A 17,070-nucleotide genomic window follows, 5' to 3' on the forward strand; every position below is an offset into this window, starting at 1 on the left:
TGGTTGGAGTAGCTGTGTGTTGTAGTGGGGAGAGTTGGCTCTCACAATGAAGCCCGCCAAACTGTTATTTTCACACTTTCTTGAAAGGAGAATTATTAATTATTACTAATATTAAAATTTGTTTTATCTGCAAAAGAAATTTGTTAGCTAAATTTTAAATTTATAATATATTTTGTCTTTTACAAGTCTTTGGTCATATTAATACAGATCATATATATATATATATATATATATATATATATATATATATATATATATTAATAAATTAAAAATGTTCAGATGAAGCAATTATTGAAAAATAGGAAAAATAGATTTTTTTTTAAATTAAAAAAATATCGTTTTAAAAATCTTAAACAAAGCCAATACATTTTACGCTCCACCGAGATATTAAAAACAAATTTTTGTCGACATGCACTAAAGCCCACTGAAAATTATTCAAACACGTTATAACTTTGATTAGAAATGGAAGTGTTTATTTTATTTTATTTTTATTATTACGATTATTACGAATTAATGCACCTCCAGCACAAGAATTTATAGCACACCCTTGCGTTTTTGTGGGTGTTTGGAAGTTCTCGTAACAAAAACCAAACAGCAAGGGCATCAGTGGGCGCCGGCTCTTCAAGGTCTTTAAACCGTATCGTAAAATAACTTCTCATTTGTGTGTGCGGGTTACCATGGTTACGCGCACCCCGAAATAAACACTACACACAGAAATTAAAGCGTGCACGCCACTGCGATATGGTTAAATTTCAGACCATTTTGTTCGTAAAAGCAGAAAAATGTCCTGGTGGAACGAGAGCCGCCTGGAGTCACCTGAAAATCTTCGACAGTTTATCAAAGATTTGATTAATACTGAGCTGATTTCCGAGCAGCAAAAAATCAAAATTCACACTGAAGGCAACGGCAACACCACCATCGCGATAAATGACCCTGTCCTTGAAATGGATTTTCGTCACAAAGAGGTAAATCCCCGTTATTCTCATCTACTTAATTATGGCAAAAGTCTTTATTGTTTAAAAAAGATAAAATATTTGAATAACTTTTTAAAACAAAATTCATTTTATGAGCACCTCAGAAGTTTATTTGTAACTAAGCATAGAAAAATCATTCTAAACACATATTTTTAACAGTTATTTCCACGTCCAGCACGTAAAATATTTTCTAAATACAAACACAAATTAAAATTGAAACTGTATTTAGGCAAAAGAAATAAACGCTGTCAACCTTGCACAAATGAAAGTCCCCAAACAACAGCTTATAAAGGAAGCTCGAAGGTAAAAATGGCTTTTATTTAAATTAATTAAGAGCAAAACCATTTCATTTTATACCATTCTTGCAGGATTGTATTGCAAGAGGAAATCGATGAAAAAATGAAGCGACACCAGGCCGCTTCGTTTAGTAGGGAACTGCGACAGCTGAAAGAGGATTTGGAAAATTCAAGTAAGGCTTTGGCATTCACACCGACAACAGATTCGAATCGCAGACGATCTTTGAGCGCCACAAAAAATTCAAGTGATACAAAGTTGAGATTGGAAAAGAGGGCGCAGAGCTGCACAAGCGAAATATTTAAATGGAGTGGTTCTAATGATCAAGAAAAAATACCGGTGGAGACTCCTGAAATAAATAGCAACTATAGCAGCGATTGGCACTCAGACTGCGAAAGTGGAAGCGAGGAATACACTTCCGGAAGCGACTCATCCGCCTCGACAATAATGAAAAGAATTAATGTCAGGAAAAATAATGACTTGAAAAAGCAGCAGGTTTGGCTGCCGCCGCTAAAAAACATTTCGGTCACGTCAAAAACCGTAAATCAAGTAGTTCATGCACAAAAAAGCCCAAAATTAGAGCGGATCGATCAAACGGAGGACAAAATGCATTTGAGAAAATATTGGTTGATTTGGCGTGCGGTCGCATTCCGCCAAAGAAATTTGCTCAAATTAAAGAAGCGCGATGAAGATCGAAGCAGTCAGATCGAAGCGTTTGTGAGCCAATTTGAAAGCGATCAGAGTAATTCCGAGTCGCCGATCCTCTCATTGGCCTCGACTGACAATTCTAGGTCGAAATCGAAATACTCCAGTCGAAAATCGAATTGTAAATCATATACAAGCAAGAAAACAAAATCCTGCTCTAATTTGGAGCAGATCATTCGCGACCAGAAAGCAAAATTGCGCGAGCAAGAGGAAATGATCAGCAAATTAAAACTCGAGCAAATTCGCCTGGCCGCGGAGAAGTCGAAAAGGAGCACGCAGGAGCTGATGGAAAATAGTCTGAAAGATTCGTCCGTTCCGCTGAAGAGGAAGCTGAATTACCTGCGCTCCAGCTTTCCAGACATTTTGGACAGTCGCAACTTTGAGAAGCCGCGGCCGTCGTTTCTAGTGCAGATGGAAAAGCGGCACCAGGCGCGGATCGAAAGGAAAAAAGAGCTGCGAGAACAAACCAGGTTGAGGATTCTGGAGCAGAAACGCGTGCAACAGGAAAAGGAGGCGGCGCGCAAGGCTGAGATCGCAGAGCAGAAACGGCTCGAGCAGGAGGCGAAATTGGAGCAGATGCAGTTTGAGGCCGAAAGGAGGGCCAACGAGGAGGCGGCGAGGGAGTTTTGCAGACGGCGGCGCCTCAGGATGGCATTTCAAATGTTACGGAGGCTGCTCGACCAGAGAGAGCGGCGTTTAGAGAAGGCCGATGAGTTGCGGCAGATAAAACTTTTGGCTCATGCCTTCTGCAGGTGGAGGGAAGCCACGAAGGAGAGAGTTAAGATTAAATTTGTAGAAGCGAAGCGACATCATCAAATGCAGCTCACCAGGTTCGCCTGGAATAAATGGAGAGAGGTATTTCATTTTACTCTTTTCAAAAAAATTAGACTAGGTCTCAAAATTTTAATACCCTCTTGATATCAATTTAATTACCAAATGTACGTTTTAAAAGTCCAATAATATTATATTGGCGGGCGTGTGTTTGGAAATTAAAATTTTTGATTCATCCAGTTAATTTTTTTTTTAATTTATTGCTTTCAATTAATAGGTTTCTTTAGAGGCAAGGAGAGATCGCCAAGTTGCTGAAGACTTTAGTGACCTCTCTGTTCAAGACCGAGCTTTCAAGATGTGGAGATTAACAACAAAGGAGGCTTACAATGAAGTTTGTGAAAAGATATTTGATGCCGAACTCCACTATGAAAGGTTTTGATAAACAATATTATAATTTATTATTTTCTGATTGTCTAAACAGTATTAATTTTTGGTTATACAGGAACATTATGAGAAAATGTTGGTGTGCCTGGAAAAAATATCACCTAGTCGTGGCTGAAGAAAAAGAAACGGAATCAAAAAAGGAAGCTTTGAGAAATGCAATACGAGATGTTCTGCCTGATTTTATGCCCAATTTTATGGAGCCTAAACGGCTGCCAAATCAACTGTAAAATATATTAAACTCTTTGAAAGTAATGCAAAAGATATAATTTTTGATAAAATTTCAAATTGAAAAAATAAAAGCAAAAAAACGCTCGTGACAAAAGGACACTGCTCTAGTTATAAGTATTTGACATGATTTTTATTTTTGTGTGAAAATATTGAAGCCGGATTTTACCGATTTTACATTTTCAACTAAACATAATTGTTTCAGCAGTAAATTTTTCGCAAACATGTCATAATATACAAGAAAGAGGAATTTCACCAGCCTTCAGAATATGACATGTTGCGCTTTTGCTCTATGATTAACCAATAAAAACTTACAAAGCCCAGAACTAACCCTTACATTTTTTAATTGTTTTTTGAAACGTCAAAAATGACCACCGACTGTTTTGTATCATTGAACTGATTGAACATAATTTTAAAACCAAATTTAAGCTAAAATTAAATTTTCAAACCAATTTTAATTAATTGGCCGGTTTCTTTAAATCTCTTAAAATTGCTAAAATCGTCAAATCAAAGAATTCCAGCACTGTATTTATTTTTGGTTTACATCAGGAAATGCTACACGAATTAAATGGTTTCGACAAAAACTATAAGAACGTCGAATCTATGGCGTCAATTTCCTTGTAAGAGCAATAAAAACGTTAAATAATAATTAAAGAATTAAAAAATGGACAATATAGCAGTAGCGCTTTCTGTTAAGGCTGACGCTCGTGCAATGTAAGAGAATTTTACAACACGTTCTTATTGCGCCTAAATGCGCTTAAATTTTTTTCAAGCCAATGAGAGCGTACTCCTCGACTGGAGGCTTGCCTGTTTTCACAGCCATTGGCGCAAATCGGCGCGAGAAAATCAGCTGACGTTTAGACTGGACCTGGACCTACTGCTGTTGTTGTTGCTTTCAACTTTCAATCTTCTATTATTTTCTTCCTTTGTTCCCTGTTATCGTTTTTTCATCATGTCTGCGTCTGAAAATATGAGCATTGATCCTGAAGAGAAATATTCCGAAATCCTTCAAAAGTTGCCCGGCCGACACAAGCAATGCAGAGTGCTGATAGATTTTTTCTCAACGGTTTGCTTGTTATTTTTTTGAAAAATGATTATTTATCTACCTCTGCACTTTTCTTCCAGCCTGGTCAGATACCAGCTAGCATTTTCATTCATGGGAACTCGGCGACAGGAAAGACACTCACAGTCAAAACGGTTCTGGATGGTTTGAAAATAGAGTATGTCCATCTAAGCTGTGTTGAGTTTGATACTCCAGGTTTGTTGGCAGCAAAGATCGCTTCCAACCTAAATGGTTAGCATTTCATGCCTTTATTGTATAAGGTATATTTTAATTTTAAACTGACTTTAGGGGAATATCTGCAATTATCTTCTTCACACAACTGCTCCAGCTTGATGGAGCTTGTTGAAAATCTGCAGGCGGCTTCGAAAATTAAAAATGATCCATTCGTCATTGTAAGAAATTAATTTAACAAAAAGCTATGAAAATATTATGATATTACTGATGCAGGTTTTGGATAGAGCTGAGAGACTGCGTGAAATGCCTTCAACCGTGATTCCAGCTCTTTTGAAACTTCGTGAAATTAGCAACATGAACGTGTGTGTTATTCTAATCAGTGATTTGCTCTGGGATAGATTCTACCATGGCAAAATGCGTTTCTGCAAGCCACTTATCAGCCTCTTCTTCCCTCAGTACACCAAAAGTGAGACTAAATTTTAAATCCACCATCAAAATTATTGTATTTTATTTTAGCCGAGTGTTTGGAAATCATTAGGAGCAGGAAGCCAGAAGGTGTTGATGATGCGTTCTACTGCTCTTACACCTCAATTTTGCTCAGGGTGCTCTACAGGTTTTGCAGGGATCTGAATGAGCTTCTTTACATGGTATGACAAATTAGATTTTCATTTCAGTCTTTTTTAATAATAGTAATGAAATTCAGGCCAACCAACACTTTGTCCTGGTGAAGAAGCTGAGCAATGACCAGCGCACTATTTTCATCACTTTGCAACCACATCTCAAAGCAGCCACACAAAATGTTCATCTGCGACAAGGGATCCAGTGAGTTATTCAAATAGACAGTGTAATGAAGCATCACAAAATTTATTATTTGCAGGCAAAACCAAAATGTCGATCAAAAGGCGCCAAACTCTTCTCTGATCTCTGCAGTGACTGCCATGGAGCTGCCGTACTATGCTAAATTTCTGCTCATGGCCGCCTTTTTGGCCTCATTCAACTCACCCAAGCATGATCGACGCCTCTTTGCCAAACACCACGGAATGCAAAGGAAAAAAGCTGCCACCTCAAGAAAGACTGTTAAGAGGAGCAGTCTCATTGTCGGCCCCAAGCCTTTTAATTTTGAGAGACTGACCGCGATTTTCCACTCCATTGCCGACACACCTTACCTCATTACAACAAATTTGTGTGCCCAGGTGAGAAAAATTTCCAGATTTAATTGAGAATTTAAGTTAATTTCATTTTTATCAGGGACATGTTTTTCCAGACGGTGGATTTTTAAAATGTTTTTCCTAAAATTAATGACAAATAAGGACCAAAAATGTGAAACAAATCTTTTCAAGTTGACCACAATACTAATTATTATTTTATATCTCGAAATGAGAACAACTTGTTTTGGCTGTTGAAAATTAAGTGGGATCGTTAAATTTTTAAATTTAAACTTTGGAAATTAATTTGAAATACAAACTTTAAATGCTCCTCAACAGAGCTAGAAAGTGCTTGAGAACACTCTTTCTCAATGTTAATTGATTAAGAACATAGAACCCTGCTATGCAGATGCAGATACATAACAAACGTCAGTTTAAAATATTCGTTTTTTTAGTAATTTTGTCTTTAGTCGCGATTTCATTCTTCTCTTAAATTGGAAGCGTTACCAACCAATTAAAAAAAACACAATCTTAGAAAAGTGCAGATGCAAGCAGTCTTTTGGTTTGTGGTCTGCTTGTTTGTCGAGCCCTGGTTTTTATTTTGAAAAATCAGCATGCAGTTTTAACCATGGTTTCAGGGGATTCTAAATCAACTAGTAAATGTGGAGTGAAAAGAGCTGGGATGCAACCAGTACCTCAAATTTCATTGTTAAAAACTAATTGTTTTAAAATGCTGAGTTGCCAAGTTAAAAATAATGAAATTGCTTAAATTCCAAAATTGACCGTTACAAAAATCTGAGACATTCAGACAAAAGCAGGTCAAACTAATGTATTATTTTGTTGCATTGTTTTCTTTACCAATTGAAACAAATAAGGTTACAAGAACAATTAAAAATCGTTTAAAGTTATTAATTTTGAGACAAAAATGTGGCAATTTTTGCTAAGCTATTTTTTTAATTCCAATTCAATATTTTGAGAATGGAGTTTACTTTATTCCAACCGGTTGCAAATATTTTCAGTTGGCCACCCTTGTGAATTTGCATCTCATCACCAAGGTTGGATTCTCTGGTTTGAGCAACCCAAAATTCAAATGTGCCGTCGGTCTTGACTTTATCAAAGCTGTTGGACGGTAAAATTAATTCATATGGGAAAATAATTTTGAATAATTGCCTTCCTCCATTTTCAGGACTGTTGACTTTAATGTTCAGAGGTACATAATGGAGGACTTTTGATTTGTAAAATAATGAAAATCTTTCTGAACTCAGAATTTTTGCTAATATTTATTAATAAAAATACAAAATGATTACATCAATCAGATTTTACTCTTCACTTCAGTGGATGGAATATGTATAAGTATATATATGATCATTTTAATTTGAGTATTATTTTTAGTTCATATATTATGAAATTCAAGTAGTAAACATTCCAAAATTTGGATCAAATTATCGTTGTGTTGAACACGTGGTGGTGAGATAAAACATTTAAGCAGTGGGTGCTGATGGTGGAGCTCCTCCCACAAGCTCGGCGTGGAAATATTTTATCGTCCGGATGCAGTACAGCAGGGCAGCTGTTGGCAAAATGTTTAGCTACGATGGAAACCATAAATCAAACACAATTACCCAGAGCAAGGACAGTGATGATGGCGTCGAGGTTCAAATTCAAGAGGCGAATGACCAGAATGATGATTAAGTACGGAGCACTGACGAACATGGAGAATTTGATCCAGTACTCCACCTTTTCGGGAATGGACTGGAAGAGATAATTTATGTTTAATAATTTGTTGAGGTGAAGTTGTGAATTTTACTTTCTTGGCCCCATCGAAGAGGAAATATTGGAATGGAATGCTGACCAAGGAAATGATCAACACCAGGATGGAGAACCACAGAGCTGTAAATTATTTTGATACAAAAGTGTGACTAAATTTAAAAGAAATACAATCTTACTTCCTGATAGGGTAATCAGTGTGATTGCTGACGTCAACGCTGACAGAACATAGTAAACCTGAAATACAAGAGCAAAATGACTTTGCCAAGCTTTTCTCTTAAATTAAAAATGCTGGCATTTTTATTGAATTAATAGAGCCATACACACAGTTATCGTTTTTAAATTGTCTTTAATCTTAAGATAAATCAATACTATACGTCCCGATTAAAAATTAAAACAAGCTAAAAATTCTAAGAAAATAGTGTGCAGGTGAATGCCGCATTTAACAAGTTGTAGGAGGTGTAAAGTGTGTCATGCTTACCAGGTACACTGCTGCGATGATATAGGCTGCCTGTTGACTGTTTTCCACTTTGAGACACATTTCGCTTCCTTTTTATTTAGATTCTGAGGGCAAACAGTTAAAATTATACTTCCTTTTCAACACACAGTAAATCGAATTAGTAAAAATACTTCTTGAGGACTAGTGACTTTTATATATATTATAAATAACGAGAAAATCCATTAAAAGGCAGCCACGCCTATTTTTCTTAAAACGTTTATTTTTAGTTTTGTTGTACCCTGCGTATTTATTACAAACTAAAGCTTAAATCGATCTCAAACAACCACAAGGTGCCCTTGAACTGGTAAACATTTTCCGTCGAAATGTACCCATTCGAAATCAATAAAGCAAACTAAACTAATTCCAACACTACAGAGACAGCAGGACGCCCGCCTACACACCGACGCTGGAAATATTGTGAATAAAATAGCAAGTTTATCACTAAAGGCCTTCAAGTCATTTGAGATTGCGGCGCAAAGTTTGCGAGTTTCACCCTTCTGTTTGCAACAAAACGCGAGTGTCAGCGGGTCCCTCGCGGAAATGCCATTTTTCAGCGCTAAAGCGTCTCACCTGTGCTTGTGTTGTGTGTGTCCGTGCAGCAGCCGTTTTCGGTCGTTCTCTCACTTCTCACTGCTCTGCTCCTCTGCTCTCTTGGCTGAAAAGCAAGCGAGGCGGCTTCAACAAGGGGCCGCGAACCTGTGGCGCGGCGCAGACTCGTCCACTCGTTGCTCGCTGCTCATAAGAGCCGAGCTTTATGCCTGGTGACGTAACGAATGGGAGGCGGTGGCACGGCAACGGCACTCATTCCTAACTTTAGCACCATGAGCTCATGTTATTCTACCTCTCTTGCGTTTTTCGTTTCGTTTTATATTCGCGTTTTGAAGAAGTTGATGTTTCGAATTACAGCAAGCGAGCGGAAAAGTCGTTTTGCTTGCGTATGCGTTTTGCTGTGCGCTCCAAGAGGCAAAGAAGAAATTTAATGCTTCATGTGTGTGCATAATTATAATTCGTGCTCCATTACTTTTTCAATGTGCCATTTTGGAAAACAAATTAGCGGAGTGTGACAAACAATAAAATATACTGTTAGCCGCTATTAACCATGAAATTCTATTAATTTTCTTGCTCACGTTAATGATTTTTATTGAAGGAATTTTATTGTACGAAAAATAATTAATTTTTTAATATTATCTAGTTGTTCCCCTACTTAATTTAGTCACTGTGCGCCCAAGAATCCGAGGGTTCAAATATTCTCGTACGCCAATCCTTTAAAATTAATTAAACACACACGCTATTGCAAAAATCGATAATCAATTTAGTTCCTGCTAAGAAAGTTGAGTGGCTTGGGCAAAATTAAACTTAAAAAAAACGATAAAGGTGTTAAATAAAATTCAAAAATAAAATTTAAAAACTCGCAAATGTTAATATTCTATCTACGCATTCATTTTTATCATATATAATATATAGGATTAAATTTGTTGATAAAAAATGATTTCATTTAATTGAACGCAAATATTCTGAGGTCAAACAAATTACGGAAATATTTCAGAAACAATATATAAGAGATTATATTTGCACACCAGGTAAAAGAATTCCAATTTTTGAAGCGTTATTCTGTCTGCTTATAATTATCGTGGTTTAGTCAATTGTTTGGCTTCTGATCTTGTAGGTCAAGTCTTTCGCATCTATACTAACGTAATTGTATGCAAATAAGTAAGGCGGCCCGCTATAATGCCTTCTCGGGAGTGCTTTGTAATTGACGCGCACGCGGCTGTGAGGCGCGAAAGGACGCACGGCCACAGGTTCACCTGCCGCAGCGCCGCGTTCGTACTCGAGGGCAGTGTCTGCGAGCAGCGGTGCTCGACAAGATGTGCTCCACACGATTCCTCATCCGAGCAGCAATCATCTCTTTTTGCATCTTATTCGCCAACGCCGCCAATGAGCAACAAGTGAGTTTATCATTTAAAATTATTCATTGAATTTTTTTGTTGAATTCTATCTTTTAATTTACTATATAGCTGTAAAAACTTGAAAACATTTTATCCACCTAGAAATTTTATTTTTCGATTTAACAACTGAATTTATTGTAAAATTTAAGCTGTTTCAAGCTGACATAAATTTTCAGAGCCTTTTTACAGACCTTTTTTTAATTATAGGTGTAAATCCTTATTGAAAATTTTAGCAACAATTTTGCTTATTTTTTAAATAGAGTTAAAATTTTGTATGCTCAGCCAATTTATTTATTTGAAAATCTATTTAAGGATTCGGAATCGAAGCTGAAAACATCCGTGAGTGTTCAGGGTCTGGTTCGCCACAGATATGCAACGGTGCAAATTTCGTCTCTTATTGAAAACCCAAGCAACGAATCTCAGGAGACCAACATCACAATACACATTCCTGAAAACGCATTCGTCTCGTACGCAACGCTGTAAGTTTCTGAAAATTCTGCGAGATCAAGTTGTTCACTTCGTGTCTTAGAGAGGTGGACGGGGAGGTCATTCGGAGTCAAGTGCAAGAGCGAAAGGTCGTGCAGCAGCAATACCAACTGGCGGTCGGCACTGGGGCAACTGCGAGTCAAGTTTCTGCGTAAGGCAATAAAAAGAACCGCTACAGCTCCACTTAATTTCTTATAATGCGATCGGCGGATCGAAAATAATTACAATACAATCTCTCTATCGATAGGATGATGATTTAAATTACAGATTTTTTCCAGGGTGAGAGATGCAAACGCTGTTCTCATTTCTGTCAACGCAGGCGCGAAATCAAACACGTTATTTAACGTGACTTACGAGGAACTGCTCGTTCGGCGCAAGGGCCGCTACGAGATGGCAATTAGTGTTGACCCAAAATTGGTCAGTGTTCGCGTTAATATTTGTTGAGCGGGATAGTTAACTTTTGTCTATAGGAAATGGAATATTTCAAAGTGGATTTGGAAATTAAGGAGAACAAGAACTTTACATTTGTGAACGTGCCGCCATTCAGCTCCACGTTGACACCTGATGATTTAGGTATGAATTTGTTAAACGTTTTTCTATAAAATGAAATCTATTTAAATTTTTAGATCACACAGTTCAAAATGAAGAAGTCAATATCGAATATTTGGAGGACGCGGGTCACTGCAAAATTTCTTATTTCAAAGAGGCGAATGCCGATGGAAAGGTCAAATCCCCAGGACCGTTTGTCCTTAGATATGACGTGGATCGTGAGGGGAAACAAGGAGAAGTTCTGGTATTTTTATTGCAATTCTAAAAATAATTGTTTTAATTCATTTGCTATTTAAATCTGTATTGCAGCTCCTTGATGGACATTTTGTACACTTTTTGTCAGCGGAGAAGGAAAAGTACAATCCCGCCGTGTTCCCAAAGCATGCGATTTTTGTGCTCGACTCGAGCGCGTCCATGTGGGGCTCCAAACTGAAGCAGCTGCAGGTTGCCATGTCGCAAATTTTAAGACAGCTCTCCAGACAGGACGTCTTCAGCATCGTCACTTTCGGCAATAAGGCCACTGTAAGTGACAACTGACGGGAATGAAAATATATTATAAAGTATAGATTTCTCCAGGAATGGTACATGCAAGGACTGCAGCCTTCACTCGGCAAAGGCGTTTACGCCGTGAACAGGCGCAATGTTGCGGACGCTATGGATTTTATTTCCCGAATGCAAGCGACTGGAGGTTTGATTTCTAGTGAAAATGTAATTTTCTTGGCGCTAATAAGAAAAATCAGGTACTAACATCCAGGCTGGTCTGAGAAGGGCGTTGTATCTCGCGGCAAAATACAGGAACATCCCTCTCATTCCGGGAGTTTCTGAGGGTGCGAATTACACAACGCCGCGACCAGAAGCGAAAAAGGAGGTGGAGACCCTGCTTATGTTCCTGTCAGACGGCATTCCCACTGCTGGGGAAATCAGGCTCAGCAAATTGCTCAAATCCGTGCACTTTGTAAATACCAATGTTAAGGTAAAACTATTCTAAGTTTATTATTTAATATTATCAATTTTCAATTAATATTAAAGGCGAGCATTTTCGCCCTGGCATTTGGAACGACGGCAAACTACGGCTTTTTGAGGCGAATGGCCCTACAGAACTACGGTTTTAGCCGCAGGATTTACGAAAGTTCAGACACGGCTATTCAGTTGCAGAGTTTCTTCCAAGAAATCACGTCTCCGTTGCTGAAAAATGTCACATTTACTTACTTAGATAATAAGGTAGGTTTTCAGAGTCAAAATATGTGGCCGCACAATATATATGAGTGATTTTTGACAGGTCAACTTCAGCTCATTGACCCTTAGAGAGTTTCCGATTCTTTTCTCGGGCAGCGAAGTTGTAGTCGCTGGCAAATTAAATGACGATTTCGAGCCTGAAGATCAGGATGATGAACTGATTGGAAGCTTTTCCGCACAAGGAACGATCTTGAGGGTTTCCAACAATATAACAGTGCCCACAGAGGCTATTACTGCAAATAAAACACAAGTGGTACAATTCTTTTTATTATTAACCACACATCATATCCTCAATTACTCAAAGTACACATTTTTCAGTGTTTTGATTTTAATTTTTCTCTTCAGCCAACGCGCAAACGACGCAGATATGGAGTTTTGGAGAAAATTTGGGCCCAATTGACGATTCGCCAGCTTCTAGACAACTATTTAATTGAAGATTTTGGTGACGAATCGACTGAAAATAAGGAGTCTGACGCGGCAGACAGTCAGAAATTGGAAGACAACAACCAACAAAGGGCACTTGAGCTTGCTTTAAAGGTTTCCTTTTCTCCTTGTTTAATATTACATTTTTACTCCTTTATTCTTTTTAAATAGTATGGATTTGTAACGCCTTTGACGTCACTAATAGTGGTGTCCGAAAAGAAACCGGTGGTTGTAATTAACTCGGAAAACATGGAAAATGACTTGAAACAGCAGGACCAAATACATTTTAGCGACAAAGCTGGTAATGGACCTTTTTTTCATTTGACGTTAATATTTTCGTTTTAACACATATATGTTTTGCACCAAAATGCAGTACCACCGATGTTGTCGCCGATGAGCATCCAGCATGCTGCACTTTATAACAAATCAAGTGAGGGGGAGAGTAGTGATAAATGTCCGTTTCTGTGTGAAACAAATTTGTCAAATTTTTATTAATAATGATGATAAACATTCGCAGCGCCTTCTGAAAAGTTTGAGTGGCTGTCTACTTTGCTGGCGGAGAACGACAGCGTAACTTTCATCAAGCCAAATGGGGAAGAAATCACTCGAACTGTCAAAATACCAAGTGAAGAGGTATTTCCCCACTCAAAATATAAATATTACAGTTTTATTTGTTTTAAACAAATAAATAGGTAGATGAAACGCTGAATGAATGCGTGTTTAAATCTGAAGATGACACAGAAAAGACTGGCAATTGCAGACCGCTGTTGAGCTGTCCAAGCTCGCAAGTTCCCACATTTGACGAGTATTTCAGGAGGCACTGCGACTTCGACAGGTATAAAAGATTGCAAATGCAAAAGTTAGCACCAGGTATTCAGCGCCTTCCTTATTTTTCTTTCGCAGCACAACGTTGGCCGTTTGCTGCTTGAAGAGCTAGGCATCCCGCAGAGCACGAGTGTTCGCCGGTTGCGTACTTATCAGAAAATTCAATTATTTATATATTTATTGCATTAAGTGCCGAATTTAAATATGTGGATCAAATGCAAACGTGATTAGGGAGGAAATAAAATTATAATTTTCTTCAGTTTAAGTTCTTTATTTATATCAGCAATGTTTTAATACCTTTATGAATGCCTAGATATAAGGATTTTTTTGGAAATTTAACATCCAGAAAATGATCGATATTTAAACCAGCCCATTCTGCCGTAATACACGTTCTCTGAACAGCCAGTACTCTACAGAGCGGAGATTTGCCAATAAAATAATAATAATGATAATGCATGAAGTAAATAATATTATGACATAAAAAAATGAAATAACTTCTTCATCGATTGCGAACATGTCCTCTGCAAAATCAATAAATAAGTTGTGATCCATTAGTTCATCGAATGCAAGGGTCCTCTGCTTGTTTACAATTGGAAGAACAGGACGTTGCTGGTTAATTTCATTTGGATCAATATTATGCATTTCAATGTTTTCGACGTCACTATCGTCCACCGCCGAAGTAGTGCTGACTTGGTCAGTCGAGCTTACAGTGTCAGTCAAATCTGAGTACTCACTTGTCGAGTCTACAGTTTCAGTCAAATCTGAGTACTCGGTTGTCCAGTCTAGATAAGTCTCGGTAAAATCGGCGTCAGTTGTTGAAACAGGATCGATATATTCAGGAATGCTGGTGCTGGGGTACGTGGTAGTCTCGTTCACTTCAGAAGTGACAGTAGTTGTAAGACAGTCGGCACAAGCTTCGATTTCGGGAGTGGTAGTTGTTAGCAGTGTTTCTGCCTCTTCAGTCGGGTCATGATTGAGCGCGTCCAGAGAATGTGGCTCCAATTGAAGCACGGGAATAGAGGCACTACTTGATAGACTCAATAGCACGGACAAAACGACGATCTTCTTCATCTTCATCTTAATCCTGGAAAATAATGATAATTTAAAGAAATTTTGTTACAATTCAATATCAATTGCTCTTTCATTTTAGAGTTAATTTAATATCTTTTTTTGGAAATACAATTATTGGTTCTTGAATATGAAAAGGAGAAAATATTCAGTTTCATAATCACTCAAGAAACGAGAGTTAAACTATTGTCCCCGTGTACAACGCTTTTAAGAATTTAAAAAGGATACCTGAAATATGCTTTAGCAATAGAATGGCGTTGAAATAAAAATTAAATAATACATTTTGTTCAGTCTTAGCCACGAAAGCGGTGTTGAAATAAGTAACTGTACGAAATTAAAAATGAAATTAGATGCTGCGGGGCATATCCACTGTAAATAACGCTGGTTAAATAATACGAGTTTTGCTGACGGAGAGGGAATAAGCAGTCTTTTATTTTCATAACAACCCCATGCTATCAGGGGAAGATACGTTAATGATTTGGAAAAAAAAAACGCCATATATATTATGCTTCTCGCCTTTTGCTGCTGAGAAGCAATTTCGGACTCTATTTTGCCTTTAAACTAAAGTGAAATTATAATACTTACATAATTTTTGTCTATCTTCATTGAAGAAATGTTCAGAGAATCAGCGGGATGCACCGACGCGAAGGGATTTACGCCACATGTGTGTTGAATGCAACAAGTAGTGGCGCCAGTGCGATACTAGTTTATGATCTCCCCGACAGGGAGGGTGTCAGGGTGAAAATACCCTTGAGTTATGCAACCTGCAAGAAGTATAGCAGCAAATGCATCGTGGGTGTCGTAATAAATAAAACTTCATTTTTAAAAACAAAGTTAATTAAATTGTGTCTTGCAGCACACAAATTTTATAAGCTATCCTTTTCTCCAGTTACTGGAAAATTAAATGACGATATTGCTCCTGAAGGTCAAGATGCAGAGCACGAGTGTTCCACCGGTGTTGTGTTTTTGTTGGATATTGTATTTATTGCATTTTATTAGTGCCACTGTTAAATATTTAAATCATATACAAACGTGATAAGGAGGAAAATGTAGTATGACGGAGTTATTTTCTTCAGTTAAATTTCTTGTTTTATTAAACAACCCTAGTAACCATCAAGGTTGATCAAGAGTCATTTGATTTGCTGTTGAAATTCAAGAAGGGTAAAAGTTGCTCATTTTGATGAAATTCTTTTTGGAAAGTTAAGATCACATTCATGGTTACCAAATTTGACAATTTTTGTTTTGGTCAAGTAACGGTAAGTGCCATTTTGAAGCATGCTTGAATTAGTCTTGAATTTCAACAATCATGAAATATGGTCTTCTTGAAAAACTCATGTTTGGAATTTATTTAATGAGCTTCAAAATGACCGAATTCATTATCATTAACTCGTAGCTGCAGATAGTATTGAACCATTGATCGTTGGGGTTTGGAGGCGTCCTCTTACACTCATTTCAGAGTGCAAACGATAGAGAAAAACGAGCAACGAAATTGAAAACCCAGCAACAGAATCTCCCTGACCTCCCAGTGATAATTTCCTCTTACAAAAATTCAACTTAGCCAAAAGTTTCATCCTTTCTTATATGAGCTATTTTCAAAGAGTTAAAGACTGCTAATTACATCAAGAAAATAATTCAAGAAGAGAAAAAATAATTTTCTTGTAGCTGATTATTGGAAAATAATTTTTTAAAGTAAATTCTTCTTACACGTGGTTTTTCTTTTTCTCGTACATTAAATATACTTTGTTGATTTTAGGAGCGTAAGTGATGTTGAAATTAGTAACTGCATGTCAAACACGAAATTTATTCAATTAGATGCTGCGGGGCATAATATTAAAAAAGCTGATTAGCTACGAGTGCTTCTGACGGAGGGAAAAGGTAAAATTAATTTATATATATAACAACCCTTTGCTATCAACGGAGGACGCGACAAAGGTTAAGAAAACAAAGCTTGCATCATCCCTCTCGCAGCTGAAAAAAAATTTGGGACTCTTTTATACTGTTGCAAAATTGTACTTACAGGTTTTTGTATAACTTTTTTTTTTTTTTTTTTTTTGCTCTTTTTATCCTTGTCCGTCCGAGTACCGGGAAGGGCGCGCACTGCACTAGCACGAATGCTGAAACCCGGGTCCCAATAACACCGCGAACGGATAACATGGGCGCACCAGGCCGCACAGGGACCCAGCCCACTGAGGGGCCACTTGCCTCTGCACCGAGGACTGCATTGAAACGCTAGACATTTGTCCCGTGAAGCCAAATCACGCATGCTGGAAAGGTGCAAACCAGCAAGTAGCGAGTCGGCGCCGGTGCGCCTGCCCAGCCCGTCGAGCAATTTGAGCAATTCGAGTCACTAAACTAACCACTTTTTGCCATTTCTGACATTGGGTAGCCAGTATTAGATCTCCGAACTGCTCAAATACCTCACATTGCTTTGACACTCCTGAGAGTGCCTTAACAATGCGAGCCAACGGGCTGGTTTTTA

At 37.7% G+C, this 17,070-nt stretch overlaps 4 protein-coding genes across 6 annotated transcripts; 3 read left to right on the forward strand and 1 right to left on the reverse strand.

The window, feature by feature from the left end:
- The first annotated feature begins 425 nt into the window (after positions 1-425).
- LOC135936357 (calponin homology domain-containing protein DDB_G0272472-like) lies at positions 426-3,928 on the forward strand. Its single transcript, XM_065479139.1, has 5 exons — positions 426-965; positions 1,204-1,277; positions 1,343-2,828; positions 3,022-3,176; positions 3,247-3,928. Exons 1-5 carry the CDS (start codon positions 783-785, stop codon positions 3,413-3,415), a joined length of 2,067 nt encoding a protein of 688 aa, XP_065335211.1. The 5' UTR covers positions 426-782; the 3' UTR covers positions 3,416-3,928.
- A 382-nt stretch (positions 3,929-4,310) lies between these two features.
- On the forward strand, positions 4,311-7,107 carry Orc5 (origin recognition complex subunit 5). The gene is made up of 9 exons (XM_065479140.1): positions 4,311-4,479; positions 4,539-4,707; positions 4,765-4,868; positions 4,924-5,116; positions 5,167-5,297; positions 5,354-5,472; positions 5,528-5,843; positions 6,815-6,924; positions 6,982-7,107. Exons 1-9 carry the CDS (start codon positions 4,366-4,368, stop codon positions 7,025-7,027), a joined length of 1,302 nt encoding a protein of 433 aa, XP_065335212.1. The 5' UTR covers positions 4,311-4,365; the 3' UTR covers positions 7,028-7,107.
- Positions 7,048-8,799, reverse strand: LOC135936359 (uncharacterized). Its single transcript, XM_065479141.1, has 6 exons — positions 8,629-8,799; positions 8,041-8,123; positions 7,739-7,796; positions 7,600-7,682; positions 7,415-7,544; positions 7,048-7,362 (listed from the first exon to the last, which is right to left on the reverse strand). Exons 2-6 carry the CDS (start codon positions 8,098-8,100, stop codon positions 7,277-7,279), a joined length of 417 nt encoding a protein of 138 aa, XP_065335213.1. The 5' UTR covers positions 8,101-8,123; positions 8,629-8,799; the 3' UTR covers positions 7,048-7,276.
- Positions 8,800-9,843: 1,044 nt separating this feature from the next.
- On the forward strand, positions 9,844-13,782 carry LOC135936455 (inter-alpha-trypsin inhibitor heavy chain H4-like). 3 transcript variants are annotated; one of them, XM_065479265.1, is made up of 17 exons: positions 9,844-10,004; positions 10,317-10,483; positions 10,534-10,641; positions 10,769-10,907; positions 10,961-11,063; positions 11,117-11,283; positions 11,349-11,561; positions 11,616-11,727; positions 11,780-12,012; positions 12,069-12,260; positions 12,319-12,528; positions 12,621-12,812; positions 12,870-12,999; positions 13,072-13,152; positions 13,216-13,331; positions 13,391-13,533; positions 13,602-13,782. In XM_065479265.1, exons 1-17 carry the CDS (start codon positions 9,924-9,926, stop codon positions 13,633-13,635), a joined length of 2,421 nt encoding a protein of 806 aa, XP_065335337.1. In that variant the 5' UTR covers positions 9,844-9,923; the 3' UTR covers positions 13,636-13,782. The 3 variants fall into 3 exon arrangements, with proteins under 3 accessions (XP_065335337.1, XP_065335338.1, XP_065335339.1); XM_065479266.1 differs by having other exon boundaries at positions 13,072-13,128; XM_065479267.1 differs by lacking the exon at positions 13,072-13,152.
- The last annotated feature ends 3,288 nt before the right edge of the window (positions 13,783-17,070 follow it).

Source organism: Cloeon dipterum, chromosome 2, assembly GCF_949628265.1.
Source record: "Cloeon dipterum chromosome 2, ieCloDipt1.1, whole genome shotgun sequence".
Taxonomy (NCBI): domain Eukaryota; kingdom Metazoa; phylum Arthropoda; class Insecta; order Ephemeroptera; family Baetidae; genus Cloeon; species Cloeon dipterum.

Coding starts and splice junctions, on each gene's coding strand:
- LOC135936359 (XM_065479141.1), bottom strand. CDS start 8,100: ATGTGTCTCAAAGTGGAAAACAGTCAACAGGCAGCCTATATCATCGCA. Junction 7,797..8,040: donor TCATCGCAGCAGTGTACCTG/GTAAGCATGACA, acceptor CTTGTATTTCAG/GTTTACTATGTTCTGTCAGC. Junction 7,683..7,738: donor ACTGATTACCCTATCAGGAA/GTAAGATTGTAT, acceptor AATAATTTACAG/CTCTGTGGTTCTCCATCCTG.
- LOC135936455 (XM_065479265.1), top strand. CDS start 9,924: ATGTGCTCCACACGATTCCTCATCCGAGCAGCAATCATCTCTTTTTGC. Junction 10,908..10,960: donor TTAGTGTTGACCCAAAATTG/GTCAGTGTTCGC, acceptor TTTTGTCTATAG/GAAATGGAATATTTCAAAGT. Junction 12,013..12,068: donor TTGTAAATACCAATGTTAAG/GTAAAACTATTC, acceptor TTAATATTAAAG/GCGAGCATTTTCGCCCTGGC.
- Orc5 (XM_065479140.1), top strand. CDS start 4,366: ATGTCTGCGTCTGAAAATATGAGCATTGATCCTGAAGAGAAATATTCC. Junction 4,480..4,538: donor TGATAGATTTTTTCTCAACG/GTTTGCTTGTTA, acceptor CTTTTCTTCCAG/CCTGGTCAGATACCAGCTAG. Junction 5,298..5,353: donor TGAATGAGCTTCTTTACATG/GTATGACAAATT, acceptor AATGAAATTCAG/GCCAACCAACACTTTGTCCT.
- LOC135936357 (XM_065479139.1), top strand. CDS start 783: ATGTCCTGGTGGAACGAGAGCCGCCTGGAGTCACCTGAAAATCTTCGA. Junction 1,278..1,342: donor CTTATAAAGGAAGCTCGAAG/GTAAAAATGGCT, acceptor CCATTCTTGCAG/GATTGTATTGCAAGAGGAAA. Junction 2,829..3,021: donor CCTGGAATAAATGGAGAGAG/GTATTTCATTTT, acceptor TTCAATTAATAG/GTTTCTTTAGAGGCAAGGAG.